Source organism: Lithobates pipiens, unplaced genomic scaffold (assembly GCF_037356315.1).
Source record: "Lithobates pipiens isolate NorthernLeopardFrog02 unplaced genomic scaffold, aLitPip1_a1.2 Scaffold_1, whole genome shotgun sequence".
NCBI classification, from domain to species: Eukaryota; Metazoa; Chordata; class Amphibia; order Anura; family Ranidae; genus Lithobates; species Lithobates pipiens.
This window is the reverse complement of record NW_027507685.1, coordinates 158,365,558-158,388,236: the sequence shown is the minus strand read 5'-3', so window position 1 is coordinate 158,388,236 and position 22,679 is coordinate 158,365,558. Positions and strand designations below refer to the sequence as shown.

At 41.9% G+C, this 22,679-nt stretch overlaps 1 protein-coding gene across 2 annotated transcripts in view; it reads right to left on the bottom strand.

Moving 5' to 3' along the window:
* Positions 1–17,412, bottom strand: part of LOC143977694 (ceramide kinase-like) — a 70,561-nt gene extending 53,149 nt beyond the window's left edge. For both annotated transcript variants that reach the window (XM_077478798.1, XM_077478799.1), the window contains exons 1-2: positions 17,078–17,412; positions 7,805–7,906 (exon numbers count right to left, since the gene is read on the bottom strand). In XM_077478798.1, coding sequence (XP_077334924.1) covers positions 7,805–7,906; positions 17,078–17,195 — 220 coding nt within the window. In that variant the 5' untranslated portion in view covers positions 17,196–17,412. The remainder of the gene's footprint in view (positions 1–7,804; positions 7,907–17,077) is intronic.
* Positions 17,413–22,679: the final 5,267 nt, after the last annotated feature.

Below are 22,679 nucleotides of genomic sequence, written 5' to 3'. Positions count from 1 at the left end.
ATTTGTACATGGGAGAAATGACAGTCTTTTTAAAAAAGAATTAAGGGTCTGTTCACACCAGAAAGCGCTGTAGGAAACTCATGTTCTGTGCATGTTTCCCGCACCGCGTTAAAAACGAAGGTGCCAAAATCTTTCCAATGGGGACCAACCCAAAAGGAAATATCAGTTCTGGGTGGACTGACCCTTTAACCACTTATCTACAGGGCACTTTCACCCCCTTTATGCCCAAGCCATTTTTCAGCTTTGAGCGCTGTCATAGTTTGAATGACAATTGCGCGGTCATGCTCCACTGTAACCATGTGAAATTTTTATCATTTTCTTCACACAAATAGAGCTTTCTTTTGGTGGCATTTAATCACTGCTGGGATTTTTATATTTTTCCTGAACAAAAAAAAATCCGAAAATGTAAAAAAAATAAAAAAAAAGTTTCTTAGTTTCTGTCAGTAAATTTTGTAATGTAATTTTTCTCCTTCATTGATGTGCGCTGATAAAGGGGCACTAATGGGCACTAATAGGCTGCACTGATGGGCACTGGTGAGGTGGCATTTATGGGCACTGATAAGGCGGCACTTACGAGCACTGATTAGGTGGCACTCATGAGGCGGCACTGATATTTTGCACTTATGGGCACTGATAGACGGCACTGATAGGCATTGATAGGTGGCACTGATGGTCCGTGATAGCCAGCACTAGTGGGCACTGATAGACAGCATGGATAAGCGGCACTGATGGGAACTGATGGGTGGCACTAATAATCACTAATGGGCATTAATGGGTGGTATTGATGGACTTTACTGATAGGCATCACTGAGAGGTGGCACTGAAAGCCAGCACTGACAGATATCACTAATGATCACTGATTTCTGGCTGTGGTGGGCACCGATTGTTGGCACTGGTTGCTGCCCCTGGGTGCACCATCATATGACGTCCACCCAGAACGAGAGCCTCAGCAATTTGATGGTGGGCAGGCAGCAAGTGGTTAAATAATGTACTGCCCATGATGTATATAAAGTCAGTAGTGTTGTCTTAATAATATAACATTGTACAAACTGACATATGAAGCCAGATGTTGCCCCCCGTAAATTCCATAAGACCTGGGACCTTTGAGTGAATTCAGATCGCAATATACCACCTAGTACTTAAGGGAATGAAAGGAAAAGGGGGGAAAACTGTTTCTAAAACCCCCTTCCCTCATGGGACTATGGCAGCAGGGTTTCTAGTGTCCCCTTAATTAAAAATGCTGGATGTTCTATTACCTATCACCCAGTCAGTTTAAAAAAAAACGGTAAGGTGTGCTATTGGTCACCTTCCCCTGGCACTTAGTATCCAGGCAGTTTTGAAAAAGAGCAGGAAGGGGTTTTATTGGTCCTTTCCTTGGATAGGTCAGTTGTCCTAGTATCCAGGCAGTTTAGGAAAAAAATGGGAAGAATTGGAAATAAAAAGGGGTTCGGAACCCCTGAGGTTCAGTGGCTCCAGTAAGCACAAGCTGTGGTGTTCTCTCCCTCCCTCCCTATCTGTCATGGCTAATTATTATGTAGCAGTGTCACCTTTGTTTAGGGGGACAGTTTGAGAGCCTAGGTTTTCATGACTAGGTCTCTCAAAAGTGTTTATTATATGATTATCTTCTGAAAAAATAATGTTTAACCCTTTCATGACTAAGCCTATTTTTGGAATTTGGTGTTTACAAGTTAAAATCCATATTTTTGGCTAGAAAATTACTTGGAACCCCCAAACATTATATATATATTTTTTAGCAGAGACTCTAGAGAATAAAACGGCAATTGTTGCAATATTTTATATCACACGGTATTTGCGCAGCGGTGTTTTAAACGCAACTTTTTGGGAAAAGGGACACTTTCATGAATTGAAAAAAAAACAGTAAAATTAGCCCAATTTTTTTGCGTAATATGAAAGATAATGTTACGCCGAGTAAATAGATACCAAACATGTCACACTTTATAATTGCGCGCGCTTGTGGATTGACGACAAAGTACGGTACCTAGAAATCTTAATAGGCGACGCTTTAAAACATTTTTACGGTTACCAGGTTAGCGTTACAGAGGAGGTCTAGTGCTAGAATTATTGCTCTCGCTCTACGATCGCGGCGATACCTCACATGTGTGATTTGAACACCGTTTACATACGCGGGCGCGACTTCCGTATGCGTTTTCTTTGCTTCGCGAGCTCGCGGGGTAGGCGGGCGCTTTAAAAAATTATTTTTTATTTTTTTATTTTTTTTAAAATGACTAAAATTGTTTAAAAAAAAAAATTTGATCACTTTTATTGCTGTCACAAGTAATGTAAACATCCCTTGTGACAGTAATAGGTGGTGACAGGTACTCTTTATGGAGGGATCGGGGGTCTAAAAGACCCCCCACCCCTCCTTTACACTTCAATGTATTCAGATCGCCAAAAACTGCGATTCTGAATACCGTATATATTTTTAAAACCGGCGCCATTGGCAGCCGAGTAAACTGGAAGTGACGTCATGACGTCGTTACCATGATTACTATGAGGAGACTGGAACGAAGCCGATTACGGCTTCATTCCAGTTCCTCCCCGGCAGCCGGAGGCAGCGGAATTAGAATCGGTGCTCCTGATCGAGCAGGAGCACCGGTAACAGCGGCGGGAGGGGGGGGGGACGTCCCCTCCCGCTCCTCCGGCATAACAGCCGAGCGGTTTTTAGCTGCATCGGTTGTTATGGCTGGATAGCCAATCGCCTGCTGAAAAGAACGGTACCGGGATGATGCCTGCAGGTGCGGGCATCATCCCGGTATACCCCCCGGAAGCCGAGTACGCACATCTGGGGAAGGGGTTAATGTTATGTTATGCTATTTATTTATTGCCAATAATAATAAATGCCCCGGCCAACTTTATCCAACAAAAAGATGTGTAGCGTGTTTTACTTTATTGTTTAAAAACCTGATGTCTCCTGTCCCATGCCTAGAGCCAAGGAACTATTGCTGTTGCTTTTACTCAACTTCTGTATTTGTATACACTGTTATATTGATAATCGGCATTCGATCTATTTTGCATAAATGTTCCTTCAAGAGGAAGTAAACCAATACTTCCTCTTTGTCTCCCTGCAATGGTAAAGCATAACGGAGCCCATTATGTGTCACTTACCTGACACAGGAGCCAGCGATGTCACCGCTCTCCCCTGTAGCACGGAGCGTCCATCTTCTTCCGGGTATCGCTGCTCCGGCCACTCACAGTGCTGGAGCAGCGCACGGGAGCCGCCACTAACAGCATATGGCCGTTAGCAGCGGCATGCTCAGTGCGCCTGCACCGTAGACATCAGTGCCTGTCTTTTTGTAAATATCTCCTAAACCGTGTAGGTTTAGGAGATATTTCTTGGACTTACAGGTAAGCCTTAATCTAGGCTTACCTGTAGGTCAAAAGTGGTTTGTAAGGGTTTACAACCACTTTCAGTCCCTGATCGAAGTGTAATGAATAGACATTCTTTACATTTTGTATTGAGATACTTGAGCACTGTTTGCTCTGCCTTCTTTATACTATTTCTCATTTTGTTCTTGTAAATTGTATGTATAATGAAGTTACCTATTAATAAAAAGAAATTAACAGAATGTACTGTATTTTATACCACATAACACATCAGTTCAGGATATGCACTACACTTGGTGACAGGCCAGATCGTGACTAATACACAACAAAATGTCCTCCATAATGAATGTTAGGTCTGGGCAGGTGTGTACATCCTGTAATATAAATGGACGTGACACGTGTGCTATAGATGACAGCTACAGTATGTTAGTCAGGCTAGACTAGAACTGATTTACCAACGATCCAGAGTCTTCTACTGATAAATCTACCACATATCAAGGAATAACGTGAATGATTGACTAGACAATATGAAAACTTTTAGTTCTCACCAAGTACACATATACAATAGGTAGTGATACAAAATACTATTCAATGTTACATACTTACATAGTAGGCGAGGTTGAAAAAAGTCCATCAAGTCCAACCCGTGTGTGATTATATGTCAGTATTACATTGTATATCCCTGTATGCTGTGGTCGTTCAGGTGCTTATCTAATAGTTTTTCAAAACTGTTGATGCTCCCCGCTGAGACCACCGACTGTGGAAGGGAATTCCACATCCTTGCCGCTCTTTTGTTTTGGAAACAATGAGGAAGGGTTACAACTAATGGTGGGGTACAACTTACTGGTACTCCTTTAGGGCCCATTCACATTTATCTGGTCTGTTGTGATACATTAATGCACACAGGTAGACATGCAAAGTATAAAGGCAGCTCACTCATTTGGTGGGCTACCACCGCACCACAATGGATCCAAAAACAGGTATGATAATGCACCATTTCTTCCTACACAAAGCACTGCAGTGCACGGTAGTGGTACTAGGAGTACATTGTATTACACCGACCAAAAAATATAGACAGAAAAATGTTTAGCTTTCCTTCTCTTTTAAGAAATGTAGCTGATTTACTACTGTCTGAGTGCTCAATTGTGTGCATGGGAATTTAACCTCTTGCCAACCACGTAACGCAGGGGTCTCAAACTGGCGGCCCTCCCAGCTATTGTGAAACTACAAGTCCCATCATACTTCTGCCTGTTGGAATCATGCTTGTAACGGTCAGCCTAGTAATGCCTCATGGGACTTGTAGTTTTGCAACAGCTGGAGGGTTGCCAGTTTGAGACCTCTGATTAACCGCTTGCCGACCAGCTGTCATTAAAAAGTGGCAGGTTGGCATGATTCCGCAAACCCTTGTAGCTATACGTCGGCTCGCTGGATCGGGATGGCAGGTGCGTGCACACTGCCGGAGGCGCGCGCACGCTCCCACTGCACTGCAGGGGCGTCGGTGCTCGTGGCCGATGGTCACGATGACCGCCGGCCATGAGAAAACGCGAGCATGAGAGGCAGAACAGGGACATGTGTGTGAACACACAAATCCCTTTTCTGTTCTGTGAGGAGTGACAGATTGCAAGTTCCTAATAGCTAGGAACCACGATCTGTTATTTCCTCTTGTCAGTCCCCTCCCCCTACAGTTAGAACACACACATAGGGAACACAGTTAACCCCTTTATCGCCCCCTAGTGTTAACCCCTTCCCTGCCAGTGACATTTTTATAGTAATCAGTGGATCAGAAGATTTATAGCATTTTCATAGCACTGATCGCTGTATAAATGCCAATTGTCCCAAAAAGGTGTCAAAAGTGTCCAATGTGTCCGCCATAATGTTGCAGTCCCGATAAAAATCACAGATCACCACCATTACTGGTAAAAAAAATAATAATAATAAAAATGCTATAAAATCTATCCCCTATTTTGTAGACGCTATAACTTTTGCGCAAACCAATCAATATACACTTTATGTAGAAGAATACATATCGGCCTAAACTAAAAATTGTCACTTTTTTATTTATTTTTTATTTTTTTAGCGCAAAAATAAAATAAAATGCAGAGGCGATCAAATACCACCAAAATAGATCTCTATCTGTTGGAAAAAAAAAGCGCATACATTTTGTTTGGGTGGAGCGTCGCACGACCACACAATTGTCAGTTAAAGTGATGCAGTGCCAAATCGCAAAAATTGGTGCGGTCATTCAGCAGCCAAATCTTCCGGGGCTGAAGTGGTTAATGCATATGTGCAGCCACAGGGAGGGTTGGGCTCCTTGAGGGTAGGGACAAATGTGAGCGTGCAATGTACAGGGACAGGGACAATTGTACACACTCACTCAGGTTGGACTGGTGTCTTTATTCAACCTTACTATGTATCCATGTAACTACCTATGTAAAAGCAGTGTTCTGTCAGATTAGCAAACCTGTGAGATCAGCAGGCTTGCCTCTGCTTTTAAAATTCAATGTCTAAACAGTCAGATGGATTTTTAAATACTGCATTTTACTATATAAGCTCAGTTTACTGTTAAAAATAAGTGTGAAATGCATGATTCTGGTGAGTGTAACAAGATGTCCGTTTCGCCGCCTTCTCGCTGTATCCTTACTGTGGACGAGTGCGGGGTGTAGAAAGATGGCGGCGACGGAACGTCTCTTCCATTATAAAATCTGACGGGTCGCCTAATCTGATGAAATAACGGTTAAAGGGTTGCAGAGACGGGACAGCAAAAGGTTAAAAGAAGTACAGAAATTTGCCGCACATGTGACTGAACATAGCTCCACTCTATTCACTTTGCTAAGTAAACATTCTGTACTCCTTTAGTAAATCAATCCTAGTGTGTAGTCAGGTAGATGAGTCATGTAACTCAAACTGATATGTTGCTTCAATGCACAGCAATTAAAGTATTTCACTGAGAAAAATCAAGCCACCACCAACCCTTCCCTCTTCAATGTTGAGAAAAAAGGCCCACTGACACGTTTCATTTTTACCAGATGTGTTTTTCCACTGAAATCAATGCAAAAATAAGCCTATAAACCTCCTGTGTAATTCTCCTCCGCTCCACGTGCCAGTCTTGTAAGCAGCGTGTCAATGCCCATTGATGTGCAGTTTGGTGGGTTTCCATTTATTTCTAGAAAAAATGCATCTGGTAAAAATGGATTGTGTAAAGGGGTCTTAGGCTTGGCCCAAGTGTATGCAAGTGCACATTTCCGCACGTTTCCACGCATAGGGCAATCCATTTAGTTCTAGTTCTGGTGGGCCTGGTGACTACCTGGAATCTCCCTCACTTTGGAGGGATTTCCTCTCACTTCCTGTTTCTGCTATGGGACAGGAAGTGAAGTGAAGAGAACTCTCTTCAATGGGGATGCAGATGGCATAACCCTCCTGTACTCTATCCAAACTGAAAAAATGTTTTGCCTTGCCATTTCTACATATTTACATCTAAATGTAAGTTTTTTTTATTAAGTATATGTCCCTTATTTTTTGCCTTAGCTTTCCTTGTTTTTAGTGCAGAGTTTTAGCACCAGTAATTTGTGATTTACTTACTGTAAGGCTACATTCACATGGGCAGCCAGGGGCGCATAGTTTGCTGCGTTTATAGACTAAACGATGGATACAACAACACTGTGTGCTATGTCCGAATACAAACTGCCCGATCAGCTGAAGTCAGTGTGTGTGCAGCCAGAACGCTGAAGAAATGGCGACCCTGGTCACCCATTGTCTGCATCTAGGGTCAGTCAGGGGCTCTATTCAGATGAATGCTCACATGAGAACAGCATGAGTGCCGACCATTGATCTAAGCAGAGTTCACATCTGACAACTGTGCAGTTACAGTATGTGCAGGCAGTGTTTACATCCGCCAGCTATAATCAATCGATTCTTACCAGCGGCTGCCCCATGCAGATGAATGTAGCCTAAGTGGGAATAATTACAAATCACTGTTCACAATGCAGTGGTACTAAATAAAGGTTGATGTGATTTTTTGGTGTCATTCATACATGTGGCCCACATGAACACACGCCTGTTCAAATGCCATGCGACATATCTCCTTCCAACAGCCTGTCAAATGCCTTCTGAAAAGTGATCCTCTGCAAATCTTTCTTCAGAGGGCACCGCTGGTGTGAACAAGCCCTTACTAAATTCATAAAAGATCTTCATAGTTATGAAAGGATTAGAGTTGCACAAGGCTAATGAATGCAAATTCAGTCAGGTGGACAAACAGGTCCTCGTATTTATGACGAGGTAGGTGTAATTGCCAACAATAAAATGGCAAACGCCAATCAGAATGCGGCGTAAGCTTTTAAAGGTTTTGGGAAGTGTTCCCCTACTTAATAGAGTGACTCAGCGCCTTCACCTTTTAAACTTTAATTACACACAGGATGCAAAGCAGACAACTGTACTTCCTCCATTCCAGTGTCAGTTTTACCTGTGAACAGGTTGCTAGGAGCATTGATTGTCTTTGACTGTTGTTTACTGTCACCTTGCCGAACAGAGACAATTTCATTCACGGGAACAGAGACCAACTGACCTGAAAAGAGAAAAGAGGATGTGAGAGTTTTCATGTAATATACCCATCTGGCACAAATATGAGCACATTGAAGTAAACTGGTGATTGATTACTGAGAACAGGAAGCTGCTGAGACAAAAATGTTTATTCAAATAATCAATGCTGGCAACTAGTCAGACAGGAAATATTAAAGTGTATGCATAGAAAACCTTTCATTTCCTTTTGGATAGCATAGGAAAGGGTTAAGGCCCCGACAGTCCCATTTTTATTCACAGCTGTGCTGCTGCTAAAGAGAATTAACCTTGACCATTCTCAAGTAGACAGAAAGTGATTGGAAATTCTAAATTGTACATAGTTACATAGTTGGTAAGGTTGAATAAAGACATGTGCCTTTCCAATTCAACCAGAGAAAGTGTGTAGGTGTGTGTGACTACCGTTTCCCCTTATCCTTGTACAATATGTTCACTAAGAAACGCATCTAAACGTTTTTTTGTTTTATCTACACTCTCTGCTGACACCACCAACTGTGGAAGGGAGTTCCACATTCTTACCACTTTAACAGGAAAAAAACTGTTATGAAGTTTAAAGTAGTGTGTGTATATATATATATATATATATATATATATATATATATATATATATATATATATATATATATATATATATATATATATATATATACACACACATATACACACACACACACACAGTATCTCACAAAAGTGAGTACACCCCTCACATTTTTGTAAAACATTTTATTATATATCTTTTCATGTGACAACACTGAAGAAATGACACGTTGCTACAATGTGAAGTAGTGAGTGTACAGCTTGTATAACAGTGTAAATGAGCTGTCCCCTCAAAATAACTCAACACACTGCTATTCATTTCTAAACCACTGGCAACAAAAGTGGGTATAACCCGAAGTGAAAATGTCCAAGTTGGACCCAATTAGCCATTTTGTCATGTGACTCGTTATTACAAGGTCTCAGTTGTGAATGGGGACCAGGTGTGTTAAATTCGGTGTTATCGCTCTCACTCTCTCATACTGGTCACTGGAAGTTTAACATGGTATCTCATGGCAAAGAACTAAGGATCTGAAAAAAAGAATTGTTGCTCTACATAAAGAAGGCCTAGGCTATAAAAAGGTTGCCAAGACCTTGAAACTGAGCTGCAGCACGATGGCCAAGACCATACAGAGGTTTAACAGGACAGGCTCCAATCAGAACAGGCCTCGCCATGGTCCACCAAAGAAGTTGAGTGCACGTGCTCAGTGTCATATCCAGAGGTTGTCTTTGGGAAATAGACGTATGAGTGCTGCCAGCATTGTTGCAGAGGTTGAAGGGGTGTGGGGTCAGCCTGTCAGTTCTGAGACCATACGCTACACTCTGCATTGAATTGGTCTGCATGGCTGTCGTCCCAGAAGGAAGCCTCTTCTAATGGTGATGCAAAAGAAAGCCTGCAAACAGTATGCTAAAGACAAGCAGACTAAGGACATAGATTACTGGAACCATGTCCTGTGGTCTGATGAGACCAAGATGAACTTATTTGGTTCAGATGGAGTCAAGCGTGTGTGGCGGCAACCAGGTGAGGAGTACAAAGACAAGTGTGTCTTGCCTCCAGTCAAGCATGGTGGTCGGAGTGACATGGTCTGGGGCTGCATGAGTGCTGCCAACACTGTTCTATTGCAGGTTGATGGATCAGTTTCTGTTTTGTTTCTTTATGCTAAAAAGAGGTGTTACCATAGGAAATAACGAGCCCTAACAAAAGACTACCCAGAATTTGCACCTTATTTCCAGCCACAATCAAGTCTATCAGGAAATTGTTCCTGGAAGTAGATGTGTGAATAACTCTGACATCGGAGTGCTAAGAGACCCGAGACACAAGATAGCTATTTAAAAAAAAAAAAGTGTGATTTTGGGATTATCACCGTTTCATCCTTGAAAAGGGGTGTGGATTTTTACTATGTGCTAAAAAAAAATACTTTTTTTAGCTAGTTTCTAAATTTAGGAATGGTCTTTTCGCACTTCTTTTTTTTGTAATTTGAACAATTGTACACAAGGTATGTGCAGGTTTCCTGTACCTGTAGGCAATGTCCTGCTATTATCTGGCACCATAGCATGTGTACTTTATACATGTAGCACTAACCCCTGAAGGAGCTGCTGGTTTGATTGGGCTTACCATTTCCACCTCGATTTGTGTCTAGGGGTTCCCATGGTAGATGGCCCAGAAACTTTAGAGACTGACAACAGATCCGCTTAAAAGGATTTTTTTTTGCAAAAAACGTAGTTAACGAACAGTCTCTTAGTATAGGATCAGAGGGTTAGGAGGAAAGTTCAAGTACTATTAGTGTCAAAGTCAATAATAAAGGACTTGCTTACTTCGACTAAATCCAGAGAATAGCCATTCACAGCTGGATGTTCAGTAAAGTTGGATAGTCCTTCTCTCACAAGGCCTAGAAGCCAACAAGGTGCTTAAATCAGGAACAAGTCTCTGCCACAGATGTTGTTGCAGAACATGTAGGAAACTAGAACTTGTAGAACACTCGTGTGATACCTGGATCTTTCAGCCAGTTTGGCGATACCCACGAGATTGGATTCACTTAGGTCCCTCAACCTCACCAGGCTCTTGCTAAGAAGCCAACCCGTACGTCGCCTTCTTCTGAAGAGTCCTCCCCTGGATAGCTACAAAGTTTTTGGGCCTCTCCACAACCGGAGATGGCGCCAGACCACTTCAGAATCCTTTCTTAAGTTTCCCTGTCTTGAGCTAGCCAGCCCCGAGACATAAAGTCGGGTGGATTCGCACCCCAGGCTATAGCCTTCCTGGGGGCTGGTCAGGAGGACCAGGGCCATTGAGTCAGAACATACTTCTGGACCAGAACCTCGAACAACGTGACATCCACATCTTAAGTACCCTCTCCCAGAAAGCTCAGCAAGAGTGACACTCCCACTGGGCGGGCTCAGAGAGAAAGTAACCTTAAAGCACCCAACCAGACTGTGGTTCCATGCCTGCCAGAAGAGACAGTGCCCCCCGGTGGCCAGGCTGAACACCCTATAGTCCAGTCAGACTGATGCTGAGGTCAAAATTTGGAATAATTATACCCAAACTAAACTGCAGTTCAGGTGTAACATTAAATTTCAAAAACATAGGGCATGCTCTTCAGGAGCCGGCACTACATACAGAATGTATTTAAGGTCATAACTCTGTCAGATGGAGATATAGGTGACATGCCATGACTGCCTTCAGTAAGAGAGAAATGGAGATTTGGGTACCAACCTGCAAGCTTGGCTGGGTTCCAACTGCCCACATACAGTATTAACTTCCCTACAGAAAGCCACATAAATAAACTCAAGGCGGCCATTGATGATGTCAATAGAGGTCATTCTCAAATGTCATTCAAAAGTACTTTAAAATTTTGAATTTTAACATTTGATTTTGGAATGAAATTTCTCAAATGAAAATCAGATACACTGCTAGAAATGAGTTTGTTCAAGAAAAATTTCCCTTGCTGCTTCTAGGAAATTTCTCATCATGAAAATGAACGTTGAATTGGCCCCACTAACAAATCAGAAAATCAAACATTCCTAAACACAAAAAAATGTGAATGCATTTCTACTGGTGTATAACCAGCTTTAGGAGCTGGTAGCCATTTCGGCAGGTGCCAAAAGGAGCAAAAGCAGAGATCAGAAAAGGTCCTTTAAGGCCCCTTTCACACCTGAGCATTTTGTAGCTTGAAGCCTGAAGCTACAAAACTCTTGAGGGGAAAAAAATCCATTATTCTCTATGGAGAGGTTTCACGTCTCCACTCCAAGTCGCCTGAAGCCATACCCCTGAATCTCAGACAAGTTCTGGACCCTTTTTTGTCGGTCGAATTGGGCAGATTTGGGTGTTTTTGGAGCAAGAAACAGATGACAAAATCTAAAAACATAGCGACAAATGATGAAACAGATAACGATGCATGGAAACACGTAAATACTCGCATCAAAATGCCGGAAAAAATGCACAAAACGCTACTCTCAGGTGTGAATGGGGTCTAACCTGTCCAGTCATCTCCACCAAGTGTGGTCAGCTGCTAGGAGCCTAGTGCATTTAACAATGCAAATAATCGTCACTTGATCTACAAAAAACTATTTGTGCTAATGGATTTAAAACAATAAAATGTCAATGAAATTGCACAGCGAAATACAGTGGAATACTGTTCATTACACTCAAACAGGAATGATAGGATGGAGGGACAGGGGAAGGGGACAAACTGTTGTCTCTAAAGAGTGATGGCCTTATGTTGGCTTGAGATGAAAAAGAGAGTCTTTTAGATATAGTATATGACAAGGAAATCTTGCTAGATCACGTCAGCCTGGCCCCTTTTGCAGGTATAGCTATGTAAAAAACATTCAAAATAAGTGCCTATACAGTTTAAAAAACAGTAACACACTGTTTCAGTCTGCTCTGCACATGCTCAGTTGCTCTCTATTTTCAGGCACTGTACCAAATTTGTAGAGGCCAATCTGCTGACAGCGTAAAGATTTACTGATGCTCAGGGGCTCTGAGATTCAGCAAAATGGCAGCCTCTGGCTTCAAGAAACAGGAGCAATGCTGCAGGCAATTTACAGTACACATTAATTTTTGTAGCATAATAATTAATGAGGTGTGTATGTTCCTTGCTAAAGAAACGTTCGTTTTATCAAGTTGTTATGAGTAAAGTTCCATTTTAAGCTGGCCAATAATAGTAGATTTTCTAATATTTGTGCAAATATTCATACACTTAATGACTTGACAAGCGGATCTGAACGGTCCACAGGTGTGAAAGGGACCCAAGGCGTCATTCTCATGAGGCGGATCCACTTCCACGGAGTCCGCCCCTGTCCGCCAGCTCAGCGGGAGATCTCTCCGTTGATCTCCGCTGCGCCGGAGGATGACAGGTCCCTCTCTGCTCACTGAGCAGGGAGGGGCTTGTCGAGTGCTGCTGGTTTCTATGGAGAGATCGGATGAAAACAGACAGCATGTCCGTTTTCATCAGATCTCACCCGATCCGCCAGCGACGGATGCAAACGTAGGGCCATCCGTCTGCTTTTAGCGGATTGGATCGGACATGTCATCGCTGACATCCGTCGCTCTATAGACTAGCATGGAGCGCCCGTTTAGGTCCGTCGTCAAAACTGATAGGCGGACAGTGTGAAAGGGGCCATAAGAGTGTCCTAAAGGGGCTTTCCATGTGTGTCCTTGATTAATGTCAAAGTGAATGGAGTCTTCCAGTTTGATCAATCGTTGAATGGCTTAAGCCAGTTTTTTTTTTTTTTTAACCAAGAAGGCTAAATTTAAAATAAATGAGAAACTCACGAGGAGCTGTATTAACTATGCAATTTTAGTACAGCGATTTCCCTTCTTAGCTATTGTGTTCTGACAGGGGGGCTGCTTCTGTTACACAGGCTGCTGCACACACAGGCTGAATGTCGGCCAGTTGTGATGAACCGGCTGATATTTGGCCCATGTGTACCAGGTTTTACATATGACAATGGACAGCTTGATCTCAGACACAATTTTACAGCCAAATAGGACATCCAAAATGTAGTGTTCTGCCCTTCTCTCTGGGTCCCCATTGAGAGATTTTCCTCACATCTCAGTGACCACAGAGGAAGATCTTCCCAACTACCACAAAAACAATAATATAGCTTATAGACACTTTGGGGTAAAGCTAGAGAGTGTAACATCTGGTGCAGCTCTGTATGGTAATCAATCAGCTTCTAACTACAGCGTGTTCAATTAAGCTTTGACAAAAGATTCTGGAAGCTAATTGGTTTCTACGCAAAGCTGCACCAGGTTTTTCACTCTCCAGTTTTAGTAAAGCAATCCCTTTGTGTCCGAGGCATCCATTTCTAGAGGCCTTGGAGTGGGGATGACAAAGGTAATCATGCGTTCCTCTACTTGTAAGAATGTCCCCTGCATTATGAAGACCATAACCAATGGCAACCTTTAGGTTCTGTTAATACCTTAGCAATCAGAGGACTACATTTTCTGTTACGCGATTATCTCTCAGGTTAGAACGAACATCTCTGGTACCGTTTACATCTAATTTTTTTCATGTTTTCTATGTTCGTACTGGGTTGCGCTTTAACCTTCTTGCCCCGTAGAGTCGCAGGTCCTTTATACACATACTGAGTTGTGATCTAGATGTGTATTTCCTGTGGATAACATTGTCCTCCAGAGTTGGGAGCTAGATCTACAGATGTGTATTACTCTTACAAAGCATTCCTTTCTACACAGTGTTTACACATGTAGGTGTCTGTTCAAAATCTCTATTTGTTCTTGGCACCATAAATTCCACTGCTCTATTCAATAATTAAATCCATGGATTAATGGTCAACCAGAGCTGACACAAAGGTAGATCAACATCCTGCACTCAGCACTATTTACAAGGACAAAGGTAGAAAAACACATTTAATGCAAACCTATATTTACTATTTTAAGAACGAGACAGTAAGAATTTGCATCAGATGGGGCACACTGGCGGCATCTGATGGATCACAGTAGCAGCAATTAATGAGCACACTGGCAGCATCAGATGAGGCACACTGGCGGCATCTGATGGGGCACACTGGCGGCATCTGATGGGGCACACTGGCGGCATCTGATGGGGCACACTGGCGGCATCTGATGGGGCATAGTGACTGCGTTTGAGCAAGTTGAAATTAGAAGCTTATTGGCTAACATGCACTGCTGCACCAGTTTTTTTTTTTTTTTTTGCACTCTCCAGTTTTAGTAAATCATCCCCAAGGCATTGCAATTGAGATCTCCAGTGCTTTCACGCAACCTCTGCACAGTTCTTCAATCAAGAATGCTGTTGATTTGAGCACAAGGCAGGAGGCATGTTGGATCTCTGGAGATCCACACCAATGTGCTTTTTGTGACAGCCTGAAATTGGACAGCAGCAGACCTAAGAAGTCTGTGCTTTTTTGGGGTCAATTCCTTTGAACATTCACAAAGTAACTGCAATTATGTCCCCACCCAAAGACCACCGTATCCTTAATGCGTTTCATAAACAAACTAAAATAAAAGGGTGTGATCACAAGGATCCTTGTCATCAAGCCATTTTTTGGTGAAACACGTTAAGGAGACGGTGGTCTCTGGATGGAGATGCCATAGTTTCAGCTACTTTGTGGATGTTCAAATAAAACAACCCAAAAAAGCAGAGATTGGGATGCGGCTCTCATTTATACATTTTCTCTAATGGTGAGCGACGACGGGCTTTCTTGAGCCGTCACTCTGTCAGCCCATAGACAAGATATAGGAGCAGGTCTGGATTAGTGTTGCGGGTCTAGGATGTGTAGACCCAAGCATATGTTATGTTTAAGTCAGCATGACTGCTTTACAGTAATAAAATATAAGGGTTCAGTTGGGTTTTTATGTAAAGCTGTCAGAAGAGAAAAAGGAGGGGGGCACTGTTGACCTTATGAAAATGCTAGGTCCCTGGCTATTGTTCTAAGATCAGAAAAGTCAGAGAAAATTGGTCATTTTTTTTTCTCTGCATGCTTGCTCTAGGTCTGTATCTCAGAGTCCTGGAACAGGAGCAATGTCAGAAGGGGAATTTAAGAAAGGCATCCTCCAAGTTTCTCTTATTACAGGTTTCCCGTAAGAAGAGGAAACTCCAGGGAAGTAAAACCAGTGACCATAAATCAGGGGTTGGGCTGTAATGGGAATGTACAGAGAGTGCCATTTAAACTTGTTCAGCTGTACAGAACACACACAGAGAGGTTTTTAACCCTTTTAATGCTTAAGCCTATTTCTGACATTTGTTGCTTACAAGTTAAAATCCATAGTTTTTGCTAGAAAATTACTTAGAACCCCCAAACAGCCAACTGCTGGCTCTAAAAAAACGGTACTGGGGTGATACCTGCAGCTGCAGGCATCACACAGGTATGACTCCTTCAAGCCTGAACGCAAATTTGCGTACTGTCAGCGTGAAGGGTTGTCTTTAAACATATATGGGGATAATGATGGTTATTCATACATTTAGGACAGGATAAAAACTAATACTAGTGCTTTGTTAAAAACAATTTTTTTTTTTTAAATGGATCAAATTATAAAAGCAAACTGTGCACGTTTAGGCTTCATGCACATGGGCGACCTCACCCGTAAGCATGCTGCATATTTTGATGCCCAGGATATCCTGGTGCTGAGTGCTTGCCACCCATAGACATAAATTGGTGAATGCAGCTGTATTCAGTCCCCCCCCACCCCACAATATGCGTAAAGTGGCGCATGCGCACAGATGTAATGTTCTGAAATGCAGATAAGCATGCTTTCAGGGACTTATGCCTGCACCACTTTATGCAAGTATACCTGCAATGCTAAGTATAGCCGCCTTCACCCACTCATATCTATGGGCAGCCATATGCACTGGCAGGACATCCTGGGCAAAAATTGACACAGTGTGTTTACACTGTATGGGTCAATGTGTCCATGTGCATGTGCCATTAATTGTGTCTTAAAAAATATACACACTTTGAAACAATAAACACATCACGGTTATTTTGCTTGTGCTAATTTTCTGATTATTATTATTATAATATTATATTATATTATTATAATACACGGGCTTACATTTTACCATGGACAAGCTCTTTAAGGGTCCTAGCTTTTTATTTTTTATATCAAGTGGTTGTGGTAAACGCATGTTTTTGCATGTAAACATGCGTAAAATACTGACCGGCAATGCTAATTGTTGTTTTATTTTTTATTTATATATACACAGTGCTAGTTTACATGCCTGAGTGTACAGGCCCATTAAAAACAATGGGCTGCATTTAGAGCAGAAATCCCAGGTTCACGCTGACAGCGGGAACGAAAGCGATTTTGTGCGGGTTGCTGCACAGATGTCAATGGAAATCGCACCCCAAAAATCGACAAAAATAGTACAGAAACTACTTTTGGGAATCGGTGCGGCACCGCCGGCAATTGCTGCCGATATGGCATGCGATTTGACGCGTCAAATCGCATGCCAAAACTCTCCAATGTGAAACAGGGCAAAAACAAAAAAAAAATAATAATAAATCAGAATGCCTAATAAAAAGCAGTCCATTGAATGCGGTATTTACCAATCCAATGTAAAGAACATTTGTGTACTGTCTGAATGAGACCCACAATTCACACGTTGGTAGCCACATAAAAACGTAAAACAGGAGCCCTTGTACTCACTTTTTTGTTTCCATGTCCGTTTCTTGCTGTAGGACCAGGTCAGAGCCTCCTCTTCAAACGTCAATGAAACCTCAGCTCCTTGTAGTCGCAGTAAGCACATGTTATTTTCTCTCTCCATAATAATTTAGAATAAATCCCAGGACAGAATAATTCTGTGCTGCAGGTGAAAGAAATGGGACAATAATTTGCGGTCTATAAATATTTGAATTGTTTTTTAGTTACTGCCTGCATTGCCTATGCCATGGATCTGATGGCTCTACCGGTGTTTCAGAGCCCAGCTCTGTGTGTAGTGTTGCCTGTCCTTGCTGGCTTTGAATGTGTCACAGATTTCTACATTCTTACCAGTGCTGTCCAACAGGTTCTGCCTCCTGAGCCTCCTCCTCCTCCTCCTCCTTCACGTGGAGTAGAGGACAAACTTTATGTGCATGACGTGCACTGGGGACACACAGCTTTCTTTTGTTTACCCCAAACAAGGGCAGTGTGTAGGGAGATAATTGAATGTGTACAGGGATGTCACAGAGACCATGGTGTTGTCCCTGGTTGCTATTGGGGAAAGCATCTTATACTAACAAGAGCTGTACATGACTTACAGGACATTGTCCACAACCATCATGGACGCATTGGACGCTCTACCAGATTGTGAGACTATATAAAGAAAAATGATAACGCTAGAAAATAATGAAATAATAATAAAAAAAATGATATTAATAAATATATATATATATATATATATATATATATATATATATATATATATATATATATAGCGATAAAATATGTATTGAACATGTCACCATTTGTCGAGGTAAATATATTTCTGAAGGTGCTGTTGACATGAATTTTTCAATCCATGAAATCCAAGCATGCAAAGAAACCAAAACAAATATGTTCAGAAATTAGTTATGAATAAGTATTGATCACAAAAAGAAAGGGAGGTGCAAAAAGACAAAAACTGATATTTATCAGTAATTAGAAAGCAATCCAGCCCCTTGTCAGTGCAAATTAATATCATTTGGCTCAGTCTCAACTGATGGCCTATAAAAAGGTGTCTCATTACCAAGGTGTCACACAAGAAACATCTCATGATAGGTAAAAGCAATGAGTTCTCTCAAGACCTTCACAACCTTATTGTTGCATAACATACTGATGGCATTGGTTAAAGAAGGATTTCTAAATTTCTGAATGTTCCAGTGAGCGCTGCTGGGGCCATAATCCAGAAGTGGAAAGAACATCATTTCACCATAAATTGGCCACGACCATGTGCTCCTTGCAAGTTTTCTGATAGAGAAGTGAAAAGAATTATCAAAAGAGTTGTCTAAGAGCCAAGGACCACTTGTGGAGAGCTTCAGAAAGACCTGGAATAAGCATGTACAATTGTTTCAAATAAAACCATAAGTAATGCACTCAACTGCCTTGGCCTATATGTTCGCTCACCATGCAAGACCCCATTGCTGAAGAAAAAGCATTTTGAAGCTCGTTTAAAATTTGCTGCACAACATTTAGACAAGCCTGTAAAATACTGGGAGAATATAGTCTGGTCAGATGAAAGCAAAATTGAACTCTTTGGAGACCATAATACATACCATGTTTGGAGGTCAAATGGCACTGCACATCACCCCAAAACACCCCCATACTAACAGTAAAGTTTGGAGGTGGAAAATCATGGTGTGGGGCTGTTTTTCAGCATACGGTACTGGCAAACTTCATATTGTTGAAGGAAGGATGAATGGAAAAAATGTAGCAAGACAGTCTTAAAAAAGATAAAAATCTGCTGCCATATACCAGGATGATGAAGATGAAATGAGGGCGGACATTTCAGCAAGACAATGATCGTCAAAGAAACTCAATTGGTTTCAAAGAAAGAAAATAAAGTGGCTAAAATGGCCCAGCCAATCATCTGACTTGAATCCAATAGAAAATCTATGGAAAGAACTAAAGATCAGAGTTCCTAGAAGAGGCCCAAAGAGCCTTCAAGATTTGAAGACTGTGTGGAAGAATGTGAAAATGATACCTGAGCAATGCATGCGACTAGTTTCTCCATACAGGAGGCGTCTTTACCAACAAAGGATTTTGTACGAAGTATTAAATAAATTTCAGTTAGCGTGTTAAATACTTTTTCCCTGACCATGATGTACCGGAGTGTGTGGAAGAAATCCAGACAGTCGATTTGTCAGATTTACATCTGTAGCTGCCTTGAGTGTGTGTGTGTATGTGTAAACCCCTCAAAGCTACCAATGTATATTTAGGTTGGTGGCAGTAAAAGGATTAAAGGGGTTGTAAAGGTAATTTTTTTTTTATTTGCTAGCTAGCTTCCTTTAACCACTTCCCTACCCGCCCATAGTAATATGACGCCCGCAGATGGGATCTCCCATCCTGGACGGGTGTCATATGACGTCCTCTCATTCCCGGCTGTCTAGGGTGCGCGTGCGCCCGCGGCATCGCTTGGGACCCGTTGCGCGTGTCCGACAGCCGCGATGTCCGCCGGGCAAGCGCGATTGCCCGGAAACACAGCAGGACCGTGGATCTGTGTGTGTAATCCACGTCCTGTCAGAGGAGAGGAGACCAGTGGTGTGTTCCCAGATAAAAGCAAGGGGGTTTAGGTCGCGCTATGGATTGTGGTTCGGGTAAGAGCGGCCCCTATTTTAATTCCAACCCAATGAGGGTGGGAACAAAGATAAAGTAGGGGGGAGAGAAATAGGCTTGGCGCTATACCCTTTAAAATTTAAAAATTTTGAAATTTGAAACTTAGGTACACAATTAGCAAGAAATTTCCAGCGTGCTGGATAATAAAATGAAATGAATTTGAATAAATGTGTGTGTGTCAGTAAGTGTCAACAAACAATTATTATATCCTTAAAGACCATAAGTGTCATAAAAAATCATAAATTCATAAACCATAAATCAATTGTAACAGCATGCAGTATGCAAATGCAAAATATAAAGTGCAAGGTGCTGGTGAACAAATTGCAATCACTGGTGTTGTGACAGAACTATATGAGTGGGAAGTAGAGCTCAATAGTATAAAGATTAAAATATATAGATATAGAAATAAAAATAAATAAATATATATATATATATATATATATATATATATATATATATATATATATATATATATATATATATATATATATATATATATATATATATAATAGTCCGTTTATCTGTCAGTGCCCGTTCACACTACCGCGACTTGTCAGGCGACTTAGCCGCCTGACAAGTCGCGCTCCGTTCTGTACTATGGAACCGTTCTAATAGGAGCGACTCAAGTCGCTCCGACTTAGAAAAAGGTTCCTGTAGTATTTTCGGGGCGACTTCAGGCGACTTGCATTGACTTCTATACAGAAGTCATTTTGCAAGTCGCCGCTGAAGTCGTGTGCAGGTCGCGTCTGTGAGACGCGCTGCAAGTCGCGTCGCCCCTGTGTGAACGGGCACTCATACATATCGGGTCCTCACATGATAAAAGGTGCATATTAAATAATTAAATAAAGGTACAAAAAAGTGAAAAAATGTGGTAAAATTTTCTAGAAAAATATGGCGATATAAAAATGTAAGTAAAAATAAAAATAAAAATGAAAAATAAAAATAAAACGTAGAGGTAGGGATTAAGATAAAGATAGTAAATAATGTCCCAAAAAGATTGGTGTCCAAAAAAGAAAAAATGGTGATAAATTAGTGGGGTGTCCTCTGTGGGTGAAAGTGGAGTAAAGAGGGAAGGTGGCTTCAACTGTTGCTCCCGGTGCTCTGTGACCACTTATGCAATTGCTCTCACCAGAGATATGACCCCTTCCGGGGTGGATCAGCCTTCACAGTATCAGCCACTGTGTTGCTCTTTGGCTTGCCTCTATTGCGGTTCTGGGAGACCCTCGTTCCTCCGTTTTATATGCCGTGCTCGGTTATATGTAATGAATAAGAGGCATATCCATGGTGTAGTATGTTTTATAAAGATTCGTATTTATTATATAGGCAAAAAGTTACGCACAAACATCCGTTCGTATATGTGTTAAAAGGAAAGATCCCGTTCGGCTATCTCGCCGTCTGAGTTAGCAGTGTATGCTGTCAGTACAGAGGAACACCGATCGGTCTCCTCCCCTTGTGAGTCTCCTCTCCCCACAGTTAGACCCCTTTCACACCACACCGCCCATAGCGTGGGCGGTAAAACGCCGCTATTTTTAGCGGTGTTTTACCGCCGGATTTGCAGCGCATTTCAGCCGCTAGCGGGGCGCTTTAACCCCCGCTAGCTGCCGAGAAACGGTATTACAGCGCTGCCCCATTGATTTCAATGGGGAGCAGCGGTGGAGGAGCGGTAAACACACCGCTCCTTCACCACTGCAAAGAAGCTGCTGGCAGGACTTTTTCCTGACGTCCTGCCAGCGCACCGCTGTAGTGTGAAAGCCATCGGGCTTTCACACTACAAACAATGGTGCAGCTTTTTTAGGGCGGATTGCAGGCGCTATTTCTAACGCTACAGTGCCTGCAAAACGCCCTGGTGTGAAAGGGGTCTTAGAGTCACTCCCAGGGAACATAATTAACCCCTGCAGCGCCCCCTAGTGTTAACCCCTTCCCTGCCAGTCACATTTACACAGTAATCAATGCAATTTTATAGCACCGATCACTGCGTAAATGTGAATGGTCCCAAAAATGTGTTAAAAGTGTCCTACATGTCCGTCACAATGTTGCAGTCATGAAAAAAAAATAATAAAAAAAAAATCACAGATCGCCGCCATTACTAGTAAAAAAAAAAAAAAAAAGTAAATCTGTCCCCTATTTTGTAGACGCTATAACTTTTGCGCAAACCAATCAATATAGGCTTATTGCGATTTTTTTTTAACCAAAAATATGTAAAAGAATACGTATCTGCCTAAACTGAGGAAACATTTTTTTTTTTTTAATTGGTTATCATAGCAAAAAGTAGAAAATATTGTGTTTTTTTCAAAATTGTTGTTCTTCTTTTGCTTATAGCGCAAAAAAAAAAAAAGGTGATCAAATACCACCAAAAGAAAGCTCTATTTGTGGGAAAAAAATTACATCAATTTGTTTGGGTGCAACGTCGCACGTATGCGCAATTGTCAGTTAAAACAACGCAGTGCCAAATCGCAAAAAGTGCTCTAGTAAGGAAGGGAGTAAAATCTTCCAGGGCTGAAGTGGGTAAGCTAATGTTAGTGCACTTAACTGTTCCTTCGATTTCTCTTCTAAATGTCACTAATCCTTGTTTGAAATCTTCACTTCCCTTTGGTCTTCATGGAGCTTGTCACTGTCAGTCGAGCCGTTTTTCCTGGTGGTGAGTGATTGTGCTCACTACCTCCCTAAGACTACAGCCCTGCGTGAAGACACTCTCCAAGTATCAGAAAGACACAGGGGCTGGGGGTTAGTGGGCATGTCCACGACGCCACAGTGCCGTCTCCCCTGCCTTATTTTATATACATTCATTGGACAGTAGAACATTGTACACATTACCATTTAGTTAATATATGCGTACTGTAAAGGCTGTGGAGGCGGGAATGGGCATCTAATTTATGCTGCTTGTGAAACAGAACGTTGCTCATTCTCATTAGACAAAATATACAAGAAGGGCACTGCGCTTGCGCAGTGCCACTAAGCA